At 45.9% G+C, this 16,717-nt stretch overlaps 1 protein-coding gene across 2 annotated transcripts; it reads right to left on the minus strand.

Annotated features, from left to right (window-relative positions):
• Positions 1–1,223: 1,223 nt before the first annotated feature.
• On the minus strand, positions 1,224–11,082 carry TAF1C (TATA-box binding protein associated factor, RNA polymerase I subunit C). 2 transcript variants are annotated; one of them, XM_072636183.1, is made up of 15 exons: positions 10,724–11,082; positions 7,672–7,852; positions 6,883–6,979; positions 6,400–6,497; positions 6,215–6,304; positions 6,016–6,089; positions 5,448–5,686; positions 5,054–5,170; positions 4,759–4,876; positions 4,602–4,673; positions 4,286–4,421; positions 4,026–4,169; positions 3,705–3,879; positions 3,477–3,614; positions 1,224–3,320 (listed from the first exon to the last, which is right to left on the minus strand). In XM_072636183.1, exons 2-15 carry the CDS (start codon positions 7,810–7,812, stop codon positions 2,254–2,256), a joined length of 2,706 nt encoding a protein of 901 aa, XP_072492284.1. In that variant the 5' UTR covers positions 7,813–7,852; positions 10,724–11,082; the 3' UTR covers positions 1,224–2,253. The 2 variants fall into 2 exon arrangements, with proteins under 2 accessions (XP_072492284.1, XP_072492283.1); XM_072636182.1 differs by lacking the exon at positions 10,724–11,082 and having other exon boundaries at positions 7,672–7,959.
• Between the last annotated feature and the right edge of the window lie 5,635 nt (positions 11,083–16,717).

A 16,717-nucleotide genomic window follows, 5' to 3' on the forward strand; every position in this document is an offset into this window, starting at 1 on the left:
CAGTGTGACTGGACAAGTCACTTAACCTGTGCTTTCCTCAGTTCCTCATCTGGAAACTGGGGATACTTTGGAGAAAGAAATGACAAACCACTCCAGTGTCTTTGCCACGAATACTCCAGACACAACTGAACAACAAGAACATTTATTTAATGGTTTAAGGTGCACAATATGCTATGTCATTTGATCCTCACACCAATCCTGGGAAGTAAGTGCTCTTATCTCCACTGTAGCAAGTGCTCTGCCAAACCTACTTGCCTAAAGGATGGAGGTGATAGAGGAGACAGTATGACCCTAATTGCTGGAGGGAAATGTTTTTCAACTTCTTAATACATCTCAGTAAATATACCTTTATGAAAGCTAAATAATAATAATGATATTGATTGGTTATCAGTCTCTTCCCCAACAATTTAAGCTCCTTGAGAGCAGGCACTTTTTCACTTTGTTTTTGTGTCCCCCAGTGTCTAGCATTGTGTTGGGCACATTTGGGGTATTTAATAAGTGTTTGTTGATTGATTCAGTAGCTACTGATTTCGAATGCTCAACATTCTGTCTCAAATTTTTCTTTCCATAGCCTAACTAATAACAGCCATTCAATCTTCTTAAAGAAATAAAACTTGTAAAGGGAGAAGTATCATTATTCAATAAAAAGTCAAGAAAATTGAATAGCAATATGGCAAGAAATTAGTGTATAGCCATGCTTTATGCCATACACTACAATAGGTTATTGATCACAACATTGGAAGAAAAAAGAATAATAAGGAAATAAGAAAGAGTCCCCAACTTGTTGACTAACTGCACAATCTGCCCAAGGCTGGGTGTTGTATTACATCAAAGATGAGCCTTTCTGAGTTTAACAGAATTGCACTAAATCTGTAATCTAAGTAGCATTTTTTAAATATTGGGATGGCCCAATGATGAACTTTTCATTTGTCCTTAGCCATATAGTGTCATGAAGTTGTATTTATATACCAATTATTTTATGTATTTTGTTAAGTTACCTGGGAGCTTCTTTCATCAGATCATTTATAAAAAAAAAAATAGTCTTGCCACCAGCCCTGGCATTAATCAGCAAATATTTTTTCAGTACTATTTTATGTAGAAAACACTGAAAAATAACTAGGTTATTATAAGGCCTCTGTATCAGCTTATACTTTTCTTCCAGAGAAGTGTCTTAATCTCCATCTATCAGTTCCTTGCAAAATCATTCCACATGACAACAAATACACAATTTAGTTTTTAATTTATATTCCTTTGGCTTCTTTAAGGCATAATATTTTCATATAACTAAGACTTCTTTTTTCTCTACATTTTCTCATACATTTTAAGTAACAGTGCCCTGCATATCTTGCCTTTTTCCTCCGTTATCAGCTCATGGTGATGTCCAAGAGTCCAGATGGTCAGGCCAGACATAGGAGATGGATGAGCTTGTGTTAGCTGCCCAAATCTGAAAGCTGGAATGTGGGGAGTTTTGAGTCTCCATATGGACTCATTACCTTGAAGGTCATAGTGAAGGGATTACCAGGTCATTCTGAATAAGGGAGTTAGCTAAACATAGGAAATGTAAAATTTTAAAGGCTCAGAGTCTGAAAATTGAGTCAATGCTAATGGAGAAACATTAGACAATGGCTACGACATGGCTTCTCATTCACACTCCTCAGACTGAGTTTTCAAAGTCCCTCAAATATATCTATTGTCTCTGGTGAAACTGAGACTTTGCCCAAGGAGCCTTCATGTACTGTCTCATGGGCACTATGGTGCCAACTACAGAGGGTCTGTGTGTCCCCTGGGAAACTCTTCCCATTTGGCTCTGGTACTATGAAAAAGAAAAACTCAAGGCCGAATGGTCTAATTAACTGACCCAGCTTTCAGTAATCAGTGAGAAAGTGTCAGAACCAGGGCATAAAGAGAGGGTAGAGGATCTTCCAGTGATCTTTCATGAACTTACAGAGTGATTAGTATTAAAGCAAATGGGTGAGATTTGGACTTTTCCAGACAAAGTGAGTTGGAAGCTATTCCTGAACACCAGGACTGATCCATCTATTCAATGGTGGAGCCAGACACAGTAAGCTTTCAACTCTGTACGGTAATAAAGGAAGCAGAATTGAGTAATGGTCTTTAACACTTATACAACTCTTTCTGGGCTTCAGATTTCTCATCTATAAAATGAGGAGGCTGGACTAGATTCCTTCTAGTCTAAAGCTACAATCCCATGAAGGCCAGGATTTCTGAGGATCCTACAATCCACAAAAGTCCTTAGAAGCCCATACGGGGTTTTTTCTTGAGGGGTTGTGAGCCTGCAAGCGAAGGAGTGTGACGGGAGGGCAAGCTCCGGATGCCTGAATTCTGAGAGCAGAGGGCAGAGGAGTTCCTTTGGTGAGGGCGAAGAGGGGTCTGGGTCCTTGGATCCTGGGAGCGTGGTACTGAGTGGCTCATTGGCTCTGAGGTGGGCAGGGTCTGGCTGCTTCGATTCTGGGATCGGGGGGAAGAGCAGTTTTCTGATTCTGGAGAAGGGAGGACTGCAAGGTAGTCTCGAAGTGTTTGCCGACGCTCACGGGGTACATTCCGAGCCCATGGCTCCTGAGACAGCTCCTGAGACTGAGAAGCTTCAGACATCCTGTGGAGAGGGCTAGGAGTCCCATGGTGACTATCCATGTCAGAGAAGTCAGAGGTGGCTCTGATAGAGGAGAAAGAGCTGGAAAGCTGGGTCCGCCTCTTCTCCCGTGATGGCCGCTTTCTTGGCACCTGGGTACTGCCTTGCTGGCTGTCCCACCAAATGGCTCCCTTCCCCTCCCAGAATGCTTCCAAACGTTCAGTCAATTTGTTCTCAGGACCAAAGGGCTCATGAGCAGGGGGAGGATCTGAGGGAGGGAGGGGGCCCAGGTCCCTTTGTTGCAGCAGCCGGCCTTCATTCATGGCAGCCTGTAGGCCCTCTCGGACCTTCCCTTTCACTTCCTCCCTCAACCATCGGAGAGGGTGTTGGGAGAAAGTAGGGGGTGTCCAAGGAGGGAGGGCTGGGGGAACTTGTAGTAGGGTTTTCAACCAACGGCGGCAGCAAGCAACAGCCTGAGGATTCCAGGAAACAGCACCAGAGTCAGGAGCTGTGTCCAAGGATGAGGTAGCAGAAGACTGGTCATGAGAATGGAGGCCTGGATCATCAGTATGGTCAGTGCAAGACTTACTATTTTGGAGAGAGTCAGCACTTTTGGAATTGGTGTCTGGCTGGAGCCAGAGGTGCTGATAAAAAACATCTCCAGCAGCTGAGAGCTGGAACAGCAGCATGGTGGGACTGGGACAACTTGGAGGTACAACAGCAGCCAAGCCTGGGGAAAGATCGGTGAAGAGGATCCCAAATCCTGAGCTGCTGAACTTGGACAACAGATTGCTAACCATGAAACATCCCATGTGGGGGATGTCTTTATCCCCATTCCCCGTTCCCTCTTGCCCTCCCATCTCCATCAGTATGTCCCTCAACATACCCATAAGAGGGGCCTTAAGACGGTCCTGCAGCAGCTGCTGACCATGTGGCTCAAGGACTGGAAAGCCAGGGAGTGAGTCACTAAGTGAAGGGAGTGACTGTGGTGGTGCTGCTAGCTGAGGGGTGTGACTGGACCCTCCTGAGGAAAAAGAGGAGCATGGGGAGTTGACCAGAGACACCAATCCAAGCACCGTCACTGGGTCCTGCTGGTCTCAGCCCCAGGCCTCACCTGAGAGATGCAACATCCGAAGATGGCCCCCAAGTCCTCCGAGCAGCAAGGGAAAAGGTGCCCCAGGACAGGGTGGGGGCAGGAGCTCAGCCAGCAGTGGAGGTGACATAAGTGCATGGTTCCACTTCAGCATTGGCACAAGAGGTAAACGCTCGTCCAGCAGGTAGAGAGAGAACTGAGGGTATGGTGACTCAAGTCAGGTGGGCAGCACCCACTCTGCATGGACATATCCTGGGGACTTTGGGGAATGAGGGAGTCAGATCTGAGAGAAGGGACACTGGGATTAGAGGAAGGTGTCTCCATAGGGGGAATCTCACTTACCTGTGTACAGATGAGATGAAGGGTGGGACTCAGGGAGACCGGACTGGATGTCCCCAAGTACTGAGCCAATAAGATACGCTCCCCTCGCTGACATGAGGCTTCAGCCCCTACACGAAAAAGGAACTCACCACAGCCTGAGGGACCCTGAAGTCAGACACAGGGACAAGAGGTCACCTCCCTGTGCCCCAGAGCCTGCTCACCCATCTGGATACCCCTGATACCCTACGTGGTCAGTGAAAATTATAATCCTTGCCCCATACCCGAACATCTGTGAGTCTGACTCCAGTGCGGTCAGCGACAGTCAGCATACGGGGGTGAGCAGTGAAGTCTGCCCAGCGCCACGAAGAAGAGTCCTTGAAGACAAGGGTTTCAGGGTCTTTGTATATTTGCTTCAGCCTTGGGGAGAAGAGAATGTGCCTCACTCTTGGTGGCTAACAGGAGAGGTATATTTAAGATGCCTAGGTTTACTGGGGTGTGTCTGACTGAGGATGCTGGCAGCCACGCCTGGGATAGATAGTCTTTAGAGTAGGGGACAGGGGGAAAGACTAGACTGGGAGGCCTAGGGGTGAACATTACCCATTCTGGGGGCTCCACAGACACACAGCTCCTGAGCGAGTGCAGACTGCCAGCTCTCCAGGAAGATGAGGGCTGCAGGTATAGAGGGAGTGAGGTTAGCATAGGCATCCCCTTTTCCATTCCTTTCTGCAGTCTATATCCCAAGTGCCCACCTCACCTGAGGCTGATTCCTGTGGCTCCCTTCTCTGTACCCAGCACCTGCAGGGGCTCAGGATGCCCTTGACGACTGACCTGCCACACAGCACAGTGATGATCAGAGCGGACAGCCAGCAGAGCTGAGGAAAGAGTAGGAGTTAGCTGAAAATAGTCACACACTCTGCTGGCTGGGATGGGGCAGGGGGAGAAAGGGGACTCAGGAGCTAAATCAGGAAGCATCCCTGACAATCAGTCCAGGCTGGGGTGGGGGGGGAATGGAAAATGGGGCCACTGAACCAGATGTTTACGGGTCTCACCTTCCCCCTGGACTGTGCGGGTCACCACCTGCCGGACTGGTCCCTGGAGCAAGATTTGGGTTGGGTCCCCAACAGCCTGGGGTTTGCGGGTGCTGAACAGTTTTACCTTCTGGAAGTCTGAGAGGCCAGTTAAGGCAGTCTTCAAATTTAGGATCAAGGTCTAGAAGGGAACTTTGAAACCATTTACTCTAAGCCACTTAGAGTCTGAAATCCAGCCCAGGCACTTGGATCACACACCAAGCATTCTACATGTGACCAGCTCACTGCAGGCTCATTAGCTCTACAACTGATCCCTCCCAGGCCTCCTGTACCCTTCTCCTTCCCCCTATCAGGGAATAAGTCCCTGGTCAGAGAGGATAAGCCAGTCTCCTTCCTCCTTCCCACAGAAGGATACTCAGCTGGTTGTAGGCTTGCCCAGTAGGGTAGACCAGCTGCCCAACATGGGGTTTAGCCCCTGGGACCCAAGCGAGAGCCCCGCCTGTAGAAGTTTCATCCAGCAGTAGCCCCTTCCAGCGGGTCTCCAGCTCCTCATGCAGCAAACCCCCAAGCAGACCTTCCACTTCCTCAGCCAGCACTGTGCCCCCCAGGAGGGAGAATCGTCGCTGACGGGTGCTCAAGTGGGCCCAGGGGCACCTGGGAGATGAAAGATCCCATTAAAAATAATACCAGATCACCCTTTCCAGGACACTGAACAAATCATAAAGCAACTGTTCTTACAGCAACCTTTCAAAGTAGGTTGTGTAAGGATTATCATCCCCATTTTACAATATGGAAACTAAGGCTTAGAGCTGGGACTCAAACCCAGGGCTACCATTGTACCCACTAAGTTAGCATAGGAGGGTGACCAGAGAAGAAAGTTGGTAGACAGCTGATCCCACCTCTTGACTCTCCTTTCTTCCCAATCCTAGAACCCCACAGTTTTGACTAACAGTACGCCCCCTTCTTCTCCTTGGGTCACTTGCCCCTTGGGCTGGTGTCCACTGAGGTCCTGGAGCAACCGTTCTGCATTCATCACCGTCCTGTCCTTGCGGGATTTCTGGAGAGAAAGCTTCAGTTACTTCTTGCCTCTGGCCAGTTTGCCCATCACTTCCCTGTGTCACTAGGGGTCAACTGCAGCCAGCCAGGGGTCACTTTTACCAGTTGTCCAATCGTCAAATTTACCTTTGCTTTTCCCAGGTTAAAGTCCTCCTGCAGCAGCTTTCCTAGGGGCCCAAAGGCAATGTCCCCATGATCCCACAAGAACTGGTTGAGCTGAGAGGGGGACAAAGAAAAGGACAGTGACCACATGTGGCAAGGGCCAAGATCAGAGCCCAGAGTAACCCTCAAAAGACCCAATGCCCACTTACCTGCTCCATAACATCTACTGTCGCTTTGGCCCCAAATGGACGCCTCAGTCTCCCCTGGAAGAGCAAATCTCGGGGGGTCAGCTCAGGGTTCCAGAGGTCTGAAGGGAAAATTAGGGAGATTAGGGAGAAGGGGCCCAAGGTTCTTGGCAAAGGGAGCTGAGCTGGGAGGGAAGTCTGAGAATACATTGAGGAGGAAGTCCTAAGAAGGTAGATAAAAGTCTAAGAGGCAATCCCAGGAATCTGGTAGGAGCATTCTAATTTCCTTGTCCATGGTAGGAAACATGTATATCTGACAACACTGGGCTTTGAGATGAGAGCCTGTGGTTCAAACAGCTGCTGCTAAATGAAACTTCCGTAGAAGGAGCTTTAGGCTGGGATCCAGGGGCTGTACCCCAATAAAATAGGGTGGGAGGAAGGACTTGGTGGGTTGTCAGAAAGCAGCAAGTAGGGTTGGGGTAGGAACAGAAAAAGAGGACCCCTCACCAGGACCAGGGCGCAGGAAGGGCAGAGGTCCAGGAGTGTCAGACTTCCATCTTCCCCACTTTGTCACATACGATGTCTCATGCTGGGGGGGGTTAACCTGGGGGACAAGGAAAGACTCCAGTAGACCACACTTGTAGTATCAAGGTTAATCTCCATTTTGTGGGAGAGGGTGGTAGGGTGGAAAGATCATCAGTTTTGAAGTCAGAGCACCTGGATTCCAATACCCTCTTTGACACTTACTACCTGAGTGATCTGAGGAAAGTCATCTTTCTTCTCTGGGTCTCAGTTTCCTCATCTGTAAAATGAGGGATTTGGACTCTGTGGCCTCTCAGATCCCTTATACTTCTAGATTAAAGGGTGGAGGACCCATTCAGTTCTTGTAAATTATTAATGCTGAACTAGATCAAATCCTTTACATCTAAACATTTCCTGTCCCTCTAGGGAAGGTGTGAACTAGCGATGGATCTGGAGTCGGAGGACCCGCTTTCAAAACCCAGCTTTGACACTTAGTAGGCCACTTGATGTCTGTGATTCTTTACTTGTAAAATAAAGACAACCTCAGAGGTCCCTCCCAGGTCCAAATCTATGATCTTGATGAGGTTCTAGAGAGCACAGGTAATACTATTCTCCTTTTATTATGGAACTAAGGATGAGAAGTTCCTCAAGTCTCTGGGGTGCCCAGGACATCAGACATCCCTGTGGCCAAGCAGAAGTGACTAGCACCTTGTGTACCAACTACCAACTGTCCAGACAACAGTTCCCCAGAAAGGGCTCTGGGGCTGCTCCTACCGATGGATCCTGGGTCTGGGGGGGCTTCAGCAGCTGCATACAGTCACTCCAAGCAGGGGCCAGATACAAGCCAGGGGAATCATTCAGGCCAGGGGGGCCAGGCAAAAAGAACGTGGGAAAGAGATTGTCAGGGAAATCCATCTGCGTGCAGGGCTCGTGTCCAATTCTCAGGTCTCGGTTCCTATGAAACAAAGATGAGAAAGACATGTTTTCTTTCTCTAATCAGTGGAACACTACACAAAAGCTTTCATGGGGCCACAAGCCTGAGAGAAGGGGCAACAGGGGAGTAAAAAGGGATTCAAAACCAAGTCTGTCCTCAGCAAAACTCTCTGTCACAGGAGTCTGTCTGCAGGGCTCACGTGCTGAAGGTTCTGGTTTCCCCTCTGAGCACAATTTATTCAGTCAGCAGATTTCCATTGGGCACCTAACACAGGCAGGGCATCCACCGTGCTATTCTTTGAGGGAGAAATGATTTAAATCAGTTCTGATCGCTCCCCTCATGAAACTCAAGTCTAGGATAAGACACAAAAGTAACAAAAACGAACAATGTTGAACAGGTACATTAAGAGATGCAAAGCATTACCTATGTGTGATCCAAAGGGGAAAGTCATTATCTTCTTGGGGGATCAACCCCAATCCTGGATCGCCTCCACCATCTGCTTCCTTCTCCCCTTCTGCTACTGAATAAAGCTGGAGGTCTTTACAAAACTGCAGACTGCATCCACTACAGCTTTCTGCTAGTTAAGCTCAGATAGGCCTTAAATGCTACAAGTTTTTGTTGTTGTTATTCAGTCTGACTCTTTGTGATCCCATTTGGGGTTTTCTTGGCAGACATACTGGAGTATTCTGGAGTGGTTCACCATTCCCTTCTCTAGCTCATTTTACAGATGAGAAAACTGAGGCAAGCAGGGTTAAAGGACTTGCCAAAAGTCAAAGCTAGTAATTGTCTGAGGCCAAATTTGAACTCAGAAAGAAGAGTCTTTGTGACTCCAGGTCTGGCACACTATGCCACCTAGCTGCCCCAATGCTACAAGACACTCCTTTAAAATCCTTCCTAACTGATTCTCTATCCCACTCCTGGGCGGCTGTTCCAAACCTTCTCTTCTCAAGCTTCCCAACTGTTTTCCAAACCCTTTCAACTGAGAGGCTGAAAAAACGGAGGCCATTCTCAGAGAGCTCCCCTCCTCCCCATCTCACATCCTTTCAACAAACATCCCCCTCCTTCTCTCCAGTCTGGGATGAAGATGAGGCTCTTCTTGTCAAGGCCAACTCCTCCATAGGTACCCTTATCCCATCTCCCTCTGTCATTTCCAGCTTAGTGGTCCCACTATCAACCTACTCTTTCTAATCTCCAATTGCAGCCTATTTCCTGGCTTCTTCCCTGCTACTAACAAACTCTCCCAAGTCTTCCTTGGTCTTAAAAAAAACCAAAAACTACCATCCCTGCAATCCTCCTACCTCCTCCCCTTCTCAATGAAACCCCTAGATTGTCTGTCCTCAGTGCCTCTGCATCCTCTCCTCTCACTTTTTAATTCTTTATATTCTAGCTCTAGGCCTCATCATTTCACTGAAATAACCCTCCAAAATCATCAGTGATTTCTTAAATGCCAAATCTAACACCTTTTTCTCAGTCTTCATCCTTCTTGACCTCTCTGCAGACTCTGGCACTGTTTACCACCATCTCCTCCTGGAAACTCTTTCCTCTGGGTTTTCACAATACTATTTTCCCTTTCTGGTTCTCTTCCTTCTGTGACCATTGCTTCTGTCTCCTTTGCTGAAAGATCACTCGCAAAATAACCACTGTGTTGTATCCCAAGGATCTCTCTTTGACCCTCTTTTCTCTCTACACACTCTTATTTGGTGATCTCAATTCCCATGGGTTCAATGACCAATGTCTGGAGCATAGTATTCCTAGAATTCCTAAGGGCAGTGAGACGACTCAGTGAATAATGTACCGGACCTGGAGTCGGTATGACCTGAGTTCAAATTTGACCTCAGATACTTACTAGCTGAGTGACCCTTCTGCAAGTCTCTTATCCCATTTGCCTTAATCCACTAGAGAAGAAAATGGCAAACCACTGGAGTATAATTGACAAGAAAACCCCATGGACAGTTTGGTCCACAGGGTAATAAAGAGTTGGATGACTGAACAACAACATAGTCTATTTTGTGGGGTAAAGGGTTGTTTGTGGGGTTGAGTGATCCAGTCTGGGGGAACCATGGAATGATAATATTTGACCCAATCCCTGTGTAGCTGAAGTGGAATGGTGAAAGTCAATGATGGTGAGGAACTGAGAGGTCAGGAAGTGAGACTAAATGACAAAGTTTGAGGAACCTGAAGACAGGAGGTAGAATGAAAGGGATGAATTAGGCTGCAGCATGCCTGAAGTGGGGACATAAAAACCTGACATATCTAGGGAGAATGCGATTAAATAGAACCGGGGTTGTATTCTACCCAGAACAGGTCTGGTTATGAGACCTGAGACAGCCAGCGTGGCAGAAAGAGGCGGGATGGGGAATCAAGTCAGGTCAAGTACGAATAAGTACATGGCACTGAGTTAAGAACTGGGGCTCCCAAGAAAAGTAAAAGTCCCTGCTTTCAAGGACCTCAGAGTGTAATGGGGGAGACACCATGCCAACTGGAGAGGGGGGAGAAAGAGGGAGAGAGGGAGAGAGGGAGGGAGAGGGAGAGAGGGAGAAGGAGGAGAGGGAGAAACTGGAGATAATTAACCAATATTAAGGAAAGCTGGGAAAGGCTTTTGCAGAAGGTCAGGGGAGGAGGCAGAGACGAGGAAGGAGAGAATTTTAAGCGAGGGGGGCAGCCAGGAGAGATGCCCCGAGTCGGGAGATGGCGTGCTGCACTCTAGGAACCACCAGGAGCCCAGCATCACTGGATCGCAGAGTACTCGGAGGGGAATATGATAAAAGGAGTGCAAGGATCCTGGAAAAGGAGGGAAGGGGCAGGTTGTGAAGGAGAACGTTAGGGCCGCCCAGTACAACCTTCTCCTACATCTTTCAGAAAAGTCAAGCCTACAAGGGGAAGGAGACTCACCCGCTGTCCCTGGGCTCATCAGTCGCGGGTCTGGGATTCAAACCCTAGTCCAACCGGTCCTGGGAAGCGGGTCGAGAACACCGTTTCAGTACCAGACTTGGAGGCCGGGGCTGCACCCCAGGCTCAGCCCCTCCCCACTCTCCCAGTCTGTGAAAGGGGGTTTAATGACCCCCCCACCCAGCAGAGAAAGGAGCCGCGATTACTCAGACCTCTTCATCTCCTTCGGTGTAGAACGGCGGTGGTGCCTCCATCCCCCGACAGCCGAGACGGGCCCACTGGTACCCACGAGAGCCGGCTCACCAGCCACCCCGAGGCAGACACGTGGGAAACGAAGAAAAACGCCCACACACAAAAAGAAACTGACGACTCACTCACTGCGCATGTGCGGGACCAAGAGATTTCCCAGGATCCTCCAGAGCCAGAGCCCCAAACCCGATCCCCGGAAGTCCTCCTCCTGGAGAGAGCTGCCTTACTAAATATGGCGGCCCCCTTAGTCTCATTCCCCCAATAGGAGCCGCCATTATCCTCAGTGCAGGGTTGGTCCCGCCCCCTTGTCAGCCGCGTGGATGGTGGCCCGCGGGGGCCATCCCAAGGCCTCAGGAGAAACGCGGAGCTGGACGGTAGGGACTTTCTTAATAACCCGACTGTCCGAGGGGAGAGGGTGCTCTGGCGCTTTGTAGCTGGCCCCGAAACGTTCCCGCACCTTGCGTCCCTGCTCGCCTTGCTGTTACAAAGCACTGGAAAGCCGGTCCAAGAGAGGAGACTTGTCCAAAGTCACGACGCGCGTAAGATCGCGATCGAGCTGGAGTTAGAGGCGACTGTCGTGTGTGGTCACGATTAGATGGGGAGCTCCTTGGGCAGGCACTATTTTTTGCCATTTCCCCAGGGTTTAGCACAGTGCCTGGCACACCGAAGGTGACTGAGCGAACGGTCAATTTACTGATTGATTTAATCCAAGCCCTTGCCGCCACACCCCGCCCCTTTTTAGATCTCTGAGCTATTAGGATCCCCCAGCGCTCAACCGGGTGCTTTGTGCACCGTGAGTGCTTGTAAGTGTCCCTCCATTCATTCATTCACTCGTTCACTCATTCACTCACTCATTCACTCATTCACTCATTCATTCACTCATTCACTCACTCATTCATTCACTCATTCACTCACTCATTCATTCATTCATTCACTCATTCACTCACTCATTCACTCATTCATTCACTCATTCACTCACTCATTCATTCACTCATTCACTCATTCATTCATTCATTCACTCATTCACTCACTCATTCACTCATTCACTCATTCACTCACTCATTCACTCATTCATTCACTCATTCACTCATTCACTCATTCATTCACTCATTCACTCATTCACTCACTCATTCACTCATTCATTCACTCATTCACTCACTCATTCACTCATTCATTCATTCACTCATTCACTCATTCATTCATTCATTCATTCATTCTTCATTCAACCAGATAGAGAAAGTCCGATAGATTGGGAACTCCTTGAAAGTAGGGAAGTTTGGGGGCTTTTCTAGTATCCCCAGTTCAGCGCAATGCCTCGCACTGTAGTAGATGGTGCTTAATAAATGCTACCTAATTAGAAACCAGGTGTCACGATTCCCACCTCTGTTCACACCGATACCTTGGACAAATCACTTCGTGTTTCTGGACATCAGTTTCCTCATTTGTAAAACGGGGTGGGGTTGGACTAGTTCAGGGGTTCTTAACCTGAGGCCGTGTCTATCTCCCACCCCCCAACGCCCCACCCCAGCCCTCGCCAAAGTCCATGAATCAATCCACATTTATTATTAAAAAGGTCCATGGATGGATTTCAAGGGTTTCATGAACTTGTATGGGTAAAGAAAAAAATTACCTTTATTTCAATATAAGTTGTTTCCTTTATATGTATGATGCAATATATAATTATGTTAATTATAATATTTCAATATAAAATGGTTTTCATATTCAATGCAATTTAAAACACAGTTCTGAGAAAGGATCCCTAGGCTTCGCCAGACTGCCCAAGGGGTCTATGGAACAAACAAGATGGAGAACCTAAGTGACCTGAAAGGATCCATCTGGGAGAAAAGATAAAGAGGAATTTTCTGAAAATCCTCCCAGGGCAACCTTCTCAGAGATTCCTGGCTTGTTACTTAGGATCTGAATGATCTTGGACCAATAGCTTAGCCTCTCTGGTTTCTTCATCTGTAGAATGAAAGGGGGTTGGGCTGGATATTGCTAAGGTCCCAGCCATCTCTGACCTTCTGTGGCTATGATGCCAGCTTCTGGGCCCTTTAGCTCTCAGGAAATGCCTCCCTTAGAAAGCAGCAACTCCTCTGCTCCCCCTGCCCCCTCCCTTTTTTTTTGCTTTCCTTTCTGTTTTTTCAGGAAGAGAGCTAAGTATCAGGAACTTCCACATCACAAGGGCCTGCATCTAATATACACACAGGTTTTGGTTTTTATTTTTTTTAATTAATTAATGTATTTTTAAGTTTTCAACATTCACTTCCATAAGATTTTGAGTTTTAAATTTCCTCTCCTTCTCTTCCCTTTCCCTCCCCAAGACGTGCGATCTGATAAAGTCTCTACATATACATTCATATTAAACATATTTTCACATTAGTCATATTGTAAAGAAAAATTAGAACCAATGGGAGGAACAATGAGAAAGAAGAAACTAGAGAGAGAGTAACTAGTCTGCTTCCCATCTTCATTCAGATTCCAAAGTTCTTTCTCTGGATGTGGACAGCATTTTCCATTGTGTTTCTTTAGGAGTTGTCTTAGATCCTTGCACTGCTGAGAAGAGCTAAGTCTATCAGTTAGTCACTGAACAATGTTGCTGTTACTGTACACACAGGTTTTTAAAAAATAGTGATTATAAGTGTTGACCAGGAAATTTGGTTAAAAGAGGCAAACAGGTTAAATTCATATTGTTTGTTCTCTTAAAACTAGCAGTTACATGAAACTTCTGACTGTCTGATACAAGAATGACCAGGCTTAAATACACTTTGCCATGAGAAAGGAATTTTCTTAATTGTATAAGTTGTAAATTCAGTGAGATAAGACAACTAAAAAAGTAGTGTCAGATGGAATTTACAATCCCAGGATATCTGAGTTTCCTCTGTATAGCATATGTCTCTGTGAAACAAGATAAAGAAGAATCTTACCACTCTAGTTGTAGGCATCCTGTCATAAACAGGTCTTTTAAATTGCTGACACAGAAAAGGGCATTTTTAGAGCAAAACAAAGAAGTCTGATTGATTAGTTCAGGTTTTGACCCTTATTAAAAGTCCAAAAATGATATTTAATGTTAGCATAAGCAATGTTATTTTTTTTTTTTAACACTTTGGGATTGTCTTGGATCACTGTATTGCTGAGAAGAGTTAAGTCAGTCCTGATTGATCATTGCACAGTGTGACTGTTACTGTGTACAATGTTCTCCTGGTTCTGTTCACTTCACTCAGCATCAGTTCATATAAGTCTTTCCACATTTTTCTGAAGTCTGCCTGCTCATCATTTCTTATAGAACAGTAGTATTGCATTACATTCATATACCACAACTTGTTCAGCCATTCTCCAATTAACAACAGTAGTAATAATAGCTAGCATTTACATAGTTCTTTCAGGTTTGCCAAACACCTTATAAATAAATATAGTCTCATTTTATCCTCACAACAACGCTGGGAAGGAGGGGCTATTATAACTTTTATTTTTATTTGGTATCTTAAAGTTTTCAAAACACTTTACATATATTATGTCTGTTGAAACTGACAACAGTGAACCTTGCTCATATAATTCCTGGACTCCCAGGTATTTTATACTGTCTAGAGTTATTTTAAATAAACAATGGAAGTAGGTATTGAAGATTTCCCCACTTTACAGATGACAAAACTGAGACTTAGGTTAAGTGACTTACCTATGGTCTCACAGTTAGAGTGTCAGAATCAGGATTTGAGCCCATGGCTTCCACACTCCAAGCCCAGCACTCTGTGCAGTTAACTGGAGCACTGGATAGAGTAGCTGGGCCTAGAGGTAGGAAGACCTGAGTTCAAATCTAGCCTTAGGCATTTCCTAGCTGTGTGACCCTGGGTACGTCATTTAACCTCTGTCTGGCTCAGTTTCCTCAATAGTAAAATAGGAATAATAGTAGGATAGGATTATTAATGCCTCAGAGGTATTAATAAGGCAACAAATAATACCTCACAGAAGTTTGTTCTGAGGATTGGGTGAGGCTCTCATCGGAGGATGGAACCATGAAGTCCAAGACCTCTGTTTAATGAGGAAGCTCAGCTGGGAACATCTCCTCCTTTCTCACCTGGCTGCATGACCTTGGACCTTCTCTGACTTTTCCACCATGAGTGCCTTCCCTATGTGTGGGATACAGCAACCCTTACTCAAATTAAACTCAGAAGCTTCTCAAGGTAGAAGGCAAAAAGGAATTTATTACAATTTATTACAATCCCTTGAGAAGTGGCACTTTCCACAAGACTATGGGTGATATCAGCAAGGGAGTGCACCTGAGTACACCTGGAGTACAGCTTTTTATAGTCCCTAACAGGGAAGCCCACTAGCCTCTCTTCCCATTGACTGGGAATTCAGGCTTACAATCTAAGCGCGGGAATCTACCCCAGAGACAAAGAACATGGAAAGGATTGTTGCTCTTCAACGAGGGTTTTTGTTACCAAATAGGGAACTTAAGGGAAGAATGCTGATGTGGCATAAGGGGTGGAGAAGGGGAAGGGTATACCAGGTCACATGACTGGAACTTAGGTGGTTCTCCTGCATCCTGGAGCATTAGCTATTTTAGCTTTGGCAGGAAGGGTGGAGATTTTGGGGAATTCATGCCTGAGGGGTCTTCACTTGACCTGATTTCACTCACCTATTACCCCTCCCCTCTTTCAGCATCCTTTTCATAAAGTGTTCTCAATTAGATCGTAAGCTTTTCTTTCATATTTGTATCACCAGCCGTAAGGAGTGGTGGGCCCCAGAGTTAGAGGACCTGAGTTCCTTAGGCACTTACTAACTGTATGACCCTGGGCAAGTCACTTCACCCTCTTTGCCTCAGTTTTCTCATCTGTCAAATGAGCTGGAGAAGGAACTGGCAAACCACTTCAATATCTCTGCCAGGAAAACCTTGATGGCCTCGGGAGAGTGGGAGACAACTAAAATGACTCAATAACAACAAAAATCCCTAGCTCTTAGTACAGCACACTTCACATAGTAGGTGCTTAATAAACGTTTATTGATTAATTGATTAGCACAGTGCCTGGTACATAGCAGATGCCTAAATGTTTATTGACTGACTAATATTATAGAGCACCTGACACCGGCACTTAATGAATGTTTGCTCTCTTCTAGCTAATAAGACTAATAAGTCTAACTAATAAGCTAATAAGTATGGTAAGTTATCCAACTAAAATGCTATATATTTTTGCTAAAATTTTTTAACAGTATAAGATCAATATTTAAAACAAGAAAAATAAATTGCCAAATCCTCCAAATCTCTGTGAATTTTAAAAACTTTGTTTTTTAAATTTTGAATGTTTTTAAAATATAGCTGCAGTTCATCTATATGCTTTTTCTGTTACTGAGCCTTGCTTTATATCAATTCATATCTTGTTGTATGTTCTAGGATTATTGGAAGAGATGGAGCAAGAGTTTAAAAATGTATTTATAAATGGAATGAGAGTGCTGGAGGGGAAAATTGGAAAGGAAATGTGAATTATATGTCCTTGTATTTTTCTTTCCCTTGACAAGTTGAAAAGAGAGAAATTTAAGGTCAGCTCTGGCATTCTCTCCTCCTGGTTTGCACAGATGTTTACTTAAGCACCCTTATTACATGATAATTCCCTCCTTGTAGATTCCTTTTCTCTCTTTCCATTCTTTCCTTATGATCATCAATACATAACAAATCCACTCCCAAGCCTTGTCTCATTGTACTCCTTTAAGATTCCCAATGAATTTGGAAAAGAAAACACCAGTATTTGGGGG

Source organism: Notamacropus eugenii, chromosome 1 (assembly GCF_028372415.1).
Source record: "Notamacropus eugenii isolate mMacEug1 chromosome 1, mMacEug1.pri_v2, whole genome shotgun sequence".
Taxonomy (NCBI): Eukaryota; Metazoa; Chordata; class Mammalia; order Diprotodontia; family Macropodidae; genus Notamacropus; species Notamacropus eugenii.

Coding starts and splice junctions, on each gene's coding strand:
- TAF1C (XM_072636182.1), bottom strand. CDS start 7,878: ATGTCTTTCTCATCTTTGTTTCATAGGAACCGAGACCTGAGAATTGGA. Junction 4,877..5,053: donor CCGCACAGTCCAGGGGGAAG/GTGAGACCCGTA, acceptor CTCTTTCCTCAG/CTCTGCTGGCTGTCCGCTCT. Junction 3,615..3,704: donor TCGGATGTTGCATCTCTCAG/GTGAGGCCTGGG, acceptor CTTTTTCCTCAG/GAGGGTCCAGTCACACCCCT.